Source organism: Suricata suricatta, chromosome 13, assembly GCF_006229205.1.
Source record: "Suricata suricatta isolate VVHF042 chromosome 13, meerkat_22Aug2017_6uvM2_HiC, whole genome shotgun sequence".
NCBI classification, from domain to species: Eukaryota; Metazoa; Chordata; class Mammalia; order Carnivora; family Herpestidae; genus Suricata; species Suricata suricatta.
In genome coordinates, this window is record NC_043712.1 from 2,048,297 (window position 1) to 2,055,770 (window position 7,474).

Consider the following 7,474-nt stretch of genomic DNA (forward strand, 5'->3'; position numbering starts at 1 on the left):
GGCTGACCGGCAGGGGCGGCCGTGAGCGCCGCGGCTCCCCTGCGCCCCTCTTCCTGCCAGGCCGGCGCGACTCCTCGGGCATCCGCCTGTACTACACGACCCGGCTGCGCCCTTCGGAGGCGGGCGTCATGGAGCTGGGGCTGGTGTACTCGCCCACGATGGCCATCCCCCCGCAGGAGAGCGCCTTTGTCCTCAGCGGCTACTGCACGGACGAGTGCACCCGGCTGGTGAGTGGGGCTGGCCGGGTGCCTCGCCCTCCCTGGCCCTGGTTCCCCGGCCGAGGCCCCTCCGTGGTCCACACCACAAGCCGGCCAGCACCCCCTCCCGCCGCATGGAAAACGAGGCCTTCATTCCGCGAGTAAGAGGCACGGCCTCACCGCTAAACCAGCGGCCCCCTGGACTCAGCCGTCCCGGGACGAGGACGAGGCTGGACAGGGCGGACGTCCTGGGCAAGCGGACTCGGCGTCGCGGTCCCTCGGCTCTCCGTCCGGGCCGGCGGGAGGGCAGCGGGAGGGCAGTGGGAGGGCAGGTCCGGGTCCCCTGCGTGCCAGGCCCCGACCCTGTCCCCTCCCCGCCCTGCAGGCCCTGCCTCCCTTGGGGATCCACATCTTCGCTTCACAGCTGCACACACACCTGGCGGGGAGGAAGGTGCTCACCGTGCTGGTCCGGGACGGCCGCGTGATGGAGGTTGTGAACAGGGACGACCACTACAGCCCTCACTTCCAGGTAGGGGCCGCCCGCCCTCGGGGCCCAGCGGGGCCCGGGCTGGGGGCCTGTCGGGCCTTCTCTCTCCCACGGCCGTGAGAACATGCCGGTGCCGGTTCCTTCTCCTGGGCCAGGCCCTGACACCCGGGAGCACGCACGCAGCAGCCAGCCCTTCTCCTTTGGAGATTCAACCCAAGGGAGGGACATGTGGCTTTGTAAAGTCCGTCCTGGAGACCCACCTCCGGGTTTAGTCCGTCCCTGCCCGGCGGTCACACTTAGCCAGCCCTGGCTTCCCCCCAAGGGGCTGGGAGCACAGCCCCAGAAGGCTGGGGAGGAGGGGTGGCTGGGGGCTGGCCTGCACTCCCTGAACCCCCCTCTGCCCACGCAGGAGATCCGCATGTTGAAGAAGGTGGTGTCTGTGTACCCGGTGAGTGCTCAGGGAGGAATGGGGGGGCCGGGAGTGCTCCCCACGGCAGGACGGAAAGGCACGAGGAGGCAGAGGCCGAGAACCACGTCCACGCTCTGGGTCGCTGGGGGGGCCCCTGGGTCTGGCAGAAGGGGCGCCCGGGCTCAGGCAGGGGCTCGCCCACGTTCACCCACGGGCTGTGACGTGACCAACCCGTCCACACAGCAGTCCTGCCTGCCTGGGACCCGTGTACTGAGGGGCACAGAAGCCAATACCAGTGGGTAGTCGGTCCCTGGGAATACCCAGATTTTGACCCTCACATGTGGGGGGCCCAGAGGCCACCACGGGGCCCCCTCAGGAATTGACGGATGGCTGTGTGCCGTGTCATGTGCTGGGCGTGTGTGGTGGCGTGTGTGCCACAGCGTGTGCCGTGGCTTTGCCAGTCGTGGGAGCAGCCCAGTGCACCCGCCACCCCGCGTGGGCAGGTGCTGACGGGCGGCTCTCGGCTCCCCAGGGGGACGTTCTCGTCACTTCCTGTACCTACAACACAGAAGACAGGAAGCTGGCCACTGTGGTAAGTCCCCCTGACTTTTCCCTGCTGCCCGCTCCTGGGACATGTGAGGCCTGTTGGGGGGGGGGGCGGTCCCCTTCAGGAGGACAAGTCTTAACTCTTTACCTAGAGCGTAGCTTGCAGAGGGCAGGGGGTGACATCCCCCATTGAGTCAGTAAACTCTCGGTTTCCGGGGTAGGGGTCCCTCGGCCAGGTCCCCCTGGGAACTTGGCAGAGGCAAAATCTCCCAAGCTCCACTCCAGACCTCGAGTCAGAGTGGTGACACACGGCGATCCTTGGTTTAAGAAGCATCCCCAGGGACTCGGTTGCCTGCCGGAGCTTGAGCGCCTCTTCGGGAAACCCACCAGCATCTGGGAGCGGACGCCGGGGGGAGGCTGTGTGGCCGGTCCCTGTCTGTGCGGAGCTCCACCAACTGGGGAGGCAGGCGGAGTTAGAACAAACACTAGAACCCAGAACGGTGCACAGGGCCTTGCCGAGGAGGGCAGGGGGCCCGGAGGGGGCGGTGACAGAAAGTGACCGGGTGCCCGGGCAGAGGGGAGGCTGCAGGAAGGCCCCGAGGACCGAGAACACCCTCAGACCTTAGGTGACAAGCCTGCAGACTGTCGAAGGAAAAATAAACAGGCTGTAGAAACACTAATTTTCATGCCATTCCCTTCAGGGCTCTTTTGCAAAGACAAGTCTGCCGGGTGTGCGGCTGACCGTGCCGGGCAAGGGTGTGAATGATGCATTTGGGCTGCGTTGGGGTGGCCCGGGAGGGGACACCGTCTTCACGGCTGGCTGCGTGGGCGGCGCCCACACGCTGTCCTGGACCCTGTCACCCAGGCGGCGCGCTCTGCGGACTGAAAGCCCGTGCCGTTACCGCTTACACGTGCTCAGCGGGCATCAACCCGGGCTGGCCTGGCAAACTGACCGCCCGCTAACACGGCTTTGCTAATCGTCTTGTTGGTCAGTGTGTCCCCCTCCCACTTGTCCTGAGAACACGGCTCCCGGCGGAAGGGACCTGGGGCTACAGCCCCCCGGGACTCTGGTGGACCCCACGGCCCCCTTCTCTCGGTTCTCCTGCTCGTGATCCCTCGGTATTTTTTCAAATGGCTTTATTGGGATGTAATCCACACACCAGACAATCTGTCCATTTAAAGCGTGCCGTCCAGGGAGCGCCTAGGCTCCACACAGGGGTGTGCGGCCATCCGCACTGTCAAGGTCAGAACGTGTCCCCTCTCCAAAAGGACCCCGGGCCCCTTAGCCGCCGCCCGCCAGCCCCGGGCAGCCCCATCCTGCCCAGCCGGGGCCCTCAGGTAAACGCAGTCACTGTCTGCCCTCGTCCTGGCGGGCGTCACGCCTTCAGGGCCCGTCGCAGCTGGCGCGAGCGTTAGCACATCCCCGCTCTCTGTGGGCCGTTCCTGTGTCCGGGCGGACGGCGGTGTGGTCCTGGCCTAAACCCCACGCCCCCTCTTCTGCCTCGAGGAGGGGCTGAGCACATAGAATGACAGCTGTGCCACTAGGCGGGCCAGTCTCATGGCCCGCCCTCACGGCCCGCCCTGTCCAAGTGCAGGGTCCCTCCAACCTCACCGGGACCCCACAAGGCAGGTGTCGGGGGAACGGTGCTGGGGGAACAGCCAGGGGCCCTCGGCCCTGCAGGGAGCAGGGCTGGTCCAGTCGCTGGGCCCGCACGGGCCGACTCTCCGTAGAGAGCTCTGAGCTCTTGTAGGATGGGCCAGGCCCCTGGAAGACCGAGGGCCTCCCCATTCTGCAGGTGGGCCTGCTGGGGGCCGAGGGCGGGGCAGAGGCGGTGAAGGGGCCCTCAGGCCCGCTCCCACCCAGCATCTCCTCTGCGAGGGCCAGGGTCCCTGCCTCACCCGCCTCCTCAAGGTGAGCTGGTGTCCGGTCGCAGGGTGTTCAGGTCAGGTGCAGCCCTGACGTCTCGGATGCCCAGCCCTTCAGGCCGAGGCCCCCGCTCCCCCACTCCCTCCCCTCAGCTGGCACGCAGTGACAGCCCTCGCTCCCCCCCCCCTCCCCCGCCCCAGAGACGGGGGGCCTTTGTGATGTGATTTCCATCCCAAGGCGAAGGCGGAGGGAGGGACCTCTGAGGCGCAGCGCATCAGGGGCTCTGTCACCGGATGAGAGAGGCCCCGTTTGCGGCCAGGCCAGGCAGTAACTGTGGGGCCCCGGGACCCCGGGGAACCGGAGAACAGTGCAGGGAGCACCGGCCGATGGGGCCACCCAGGAGCCGGGCCGATCGCTCCCGGGAAACTTGCTGTGTAAATGCGCTGGCCTTCTCTCCAGAGCAGCGTCCTGGGGGGGTGGGGGGCTGAGACGGGCCTTCAGCAGGGCTCTTCACACACTCTGTTTCTGCTGCTGAGGGGCGGACGCCACCCCCAGGCCCGCTCCCTGCACCCACCTGCTCCCTGCTCCTACGGGGTCTGGGCTCCGAGAACAGGGACCCGCCCAGAGGCCTGAAGCCCAGGGCGGCAGGGAGAGCCCACTCTGCCCCCTCCCACACGACAAAGCCACGGGGAGGCCCTGGGAGGCCACCACCCCGCCTCAGAGCCGTGATCTGGAAATGACTGGTGGACAGTGTCCCCTCCACGGTGCGAAGGGAATCCTTCCCTGCCGCCCTCCGTCTCCAGGCTCTTACTGGTGAGGGGACCCACCTCCGCCAAGGTTGGGAGATTGTGTCCACTCAGGCCTTGCCCCTTACCTTCCCCGGGACTCAGTTTCCGCATCCGTAAAACGGGCGCACTAACACCCCTGTGTCCTCACCCCGTAGTCTTTTTCTTCCTAACACTTGCTGCCGCCTGAGACGTGGCTCCTGGCGGGCTTGTTTGCTGTCTGTCTGTCCTGTCGAGGGAGATGGGGAATCCCCAGAAGGCGGGGACTTGGTTCGCAGGGCGTGAGTGCAGTGAACAAGTCTGGGAGCCGGCAGTGGCGTCCCCGCCCGGGACACTGGTCCTGACAGGCGTCCTCCCGACCCGCAGGGGGGCTTTGGAATCAATGAGGAGATGTGCGTGAACTACATCCACTACTACCCCGTGACAAAGCTGGAACTCTGCAAGAGCACCGTGAACCCAGACTTCCTGCAGAAGTACTTCCACCTGGTGAACAGGTGACAGCTCCACGGGCGCGTGCCCGCCAGGGGTCCCCGTCTCCGGGCACCACAGAGGGTCCCCGTGAGGCAGCTGAGGACCCCAGGCTGGGTTCTGGGGGCAGGGTGAAGATGCACAGGGCCACTGAGCCTCCACCTCCTGGCGCAGTGTCCGCGGCAGGCGTCACCCGTCGATCCCCACCCTCCCGTCCTGCTGAGCCTGGAATTGGCCTGAGGAACCTCTGGGCCCGACCCTGGGGCAGCCGTCGCCAGCCGTCGTGGGGGTGGAGGCGGCAGGGCTGGGAGGCGGTGGTCTGAGCCCACCTGCGCGGGGAGGGGGGCATCCCCCACTGCCACCCCATCGGCCCCACCACATGCCAGGCTGCTTCTTCTCCCTCCCCCCAGTTTCAATGATAAGGAAGTGTGCACCTGCGCCCAGGCCTCTGTCACTGACCAGTTCGAGTCAGTTCCCTGGAACTCGTTCAGTCGAGAGATGCTCAGGGCCCTGTACGGCTTCGCCCCCATCTCCGTGCACTGCAACAAGTCCTCGGCCGTCCGCTTCCAGGTGCGTGTGCGGGGTGGGTGTGTGCGCTGCCGCCGGCCACCTGCCCGAGCCGACCTCCCCCCCCGCCCCCCCCCCCCTGCACCTTCTAGCCCTCGCCAGCTGCAAGTCCCTGGCGCCTGCCCCAGGGCGCCCTCGGGCCCCTGAGGACGCCAGCAGGCAGCGATGGGGCTGTGCTCCAAGGAGTTGGTGCAGAGCAGTCCCTCCGAACCGCTGGAGGACTCAGGTGGTGGCGGATGGGCCCAGACAGACAGACGGCCTGCAGGGCACTGGCTGACAGAACTGACAGCCCTCTCCCTGGCGCCGTCACATCCTGGGACTAGTCTTGGGGGTGTGAGTAGGGCGCCAGCAAGACCCCCAGAGCCTAAAAATAAAGTGCAAGAGGAGGGGCAGGAGAGAAGCCAAAAGCCAACGAGCCTGAAGCGGCCAGCTGGGCGGGGGGGGCCTCCTTATCTGGGACCTGCTGGGGTTCAAGGGCATCTCATTTATTCCCGAGAGGAGAGAGGGCACTGGTGGAGGCCGGGGTCTGCGAGCCTGCGACTCAGGGAGGCAGATTTCCCACCTTAATGGCCAAATTGAACATTCTGGGCCCCGAGGGCAGGTATGATGCTGGCCCAGGAGGGAGACGCAGTGTGGGTGTCTGACGTGGTTGGAAACGTGGCCTTTGGTGCAGCCTTGTTGGGGAGGAGGCGCTGAAAACTCAGCCCACACCCAGGGGTGATGCCTCAGCTGGGTGACAGCTGAAGTGAGGGACAGGCAGGGCGTGGGGGCTGGGGTGACTCCAACTGGAGGGAAGGAGGGTGAGTTGGGTTTGGGATAAGGTGAATTTGAGGGCAAGAGCCCAAGAGGTCACGGGGAAAAGTGGCTGGGAAGACGGTGCCTCGTCTCCCCGCTCCAGCCTCAGTTTACCTCCCGGTCCTTTCCTGGCAGGGTAATTGGGACCGGCAGCCCCTGCCGAAGATCACATCCAGGCTGGAAGAACCCACCAGTCACTGCCCAGCCAGCCAGGGTCGGCGCTCCTCCGGCCTCACTGTGGTCAGCATTGGTGGGGGCAAAAGTTGAGTGGGGTCGACCCCACCCCCCTCTCTGCACTGTGGCTGTGGGATCATACCAGCCCTGTGCACCCCGACTCTGTGAAGACCCCCGTGAACAGCTCTGTGCGCTCAGGATGAGTGGGCAGGGCCCGGCCCCTGCCTGAGGCCACGGTCCATTCTAGCTTTTGCCCTTCAAGGGCCCCTTGGATGGCCGACAGGGTCCGGTGAGAGTCCCCTGTTGGCCCTCTTGGGCCTGGGGAGACCCAGGCCTCCTCCACACCCCCTCGGTGGCCCCGAGCCCCGCCTTCCTCCCTGGTCCTGGCTGCGGGGCCGACCCCCTCCCCCTGCCCCCGTGTCCCCTGCCCCAGTCCAAAGCCATCTGTGTCAGTGCGTTGGGTACACACGCTGCTAAACCGTTTCCCTGCAGAGTGCCTTGTCTGTCACAGTGGGCGTCCTCCTGCGGGGAGGCAGGGCAGCCACTTAGCTGGTTAGAGATCTGCCCAGGGAGACGGCTCTCTCGTAGGGCAAACAGACATTTTCGCCCACCTAACGGGAAACGCTAGCGCGTCTCACTAGCTCCGCAGGATGAGTCGGCAGGGACCCAGACGAGGAGCTGGATGCCAGCCGTCAGCCCCGCCGCTTTCCTCGGTGCCCAACAGACGGGGCTCCGGGATCAGGCCTGCGCTGGAGGCGTGACTTGGGTGGGCCGTGCCACCTCCCAGGCCCTCAGTCTCCTCATCCAGCAAACGGGGCCAATGCTGTTGGGCGACCGAGACCACGAAGCTCACACACAGGCCAGCGCCCGGGGATGGCTGGCGCCGGGGGCCCGCCGCCCTCACCGGGGGGCCGTGTCTGAGCCTCCTCTCCCTGCGGTGGGCACACTGCTCCCTGGCGGAGCTGGTGCCCACCCCACATGTCCTGGGTCGGTCTCCACCTTCGGCCCCTCTGCCCTGCCTCCCATTTAAGGCCACGTCTGGCTCCTTCATGGTCTCTGCAGGGAGTGAGATTTGGCCAGTTCAGCAGAACGCGGCACAGGCTCTTGGGGAGCGAGAGGGTGATGGATGGGCCTCCCCGGCCTCCCCGCTCAGAGACCAGCAGCTAAGCGGCCGCCTCT

General features: G+C 66.5%; 1 protein-coding gene across 1 annotated transcript in view; it reads left to right on the forward strand.

The window, feature by feature from the left end:
- The window catches only part of DBH (dopamine beta-hydroxylase), a 14,954-nt gene extending 8,176 nt beyond the window's left edge, over positions 1–6,778 (forward strand). The window contains exons 6-12 of the mRNA XM_029919530.1: positions 61–227; positions 583–726; positions 1,094–1,132; positions 1,626–1,685; positions 4,658–4,785; positions 5,170–5,329; positions 6,257–6,778. Coding sequence (XP_029775390.1) covers positions 61–227; positions 583–726; positions 1,094–1,132; positions 1,626–1,685; positions 4,658–4,785; positions 5,170–5,329; positions 6,257–6,388 — 830 coding nt within the window. The 3' untranslated portion in view covers positions 6,389–6,778. The remainder of the gene's footprint in view (positions 1–60; positions 228–582; positions 727–1,093; positions 1,133–1,625; positions 1,686–4,657; positions 4,786–5,169; positions 5,330–6,256) is intronic.
- Positions 6,779–7,474: the final 696 nt, after the last annotated feature.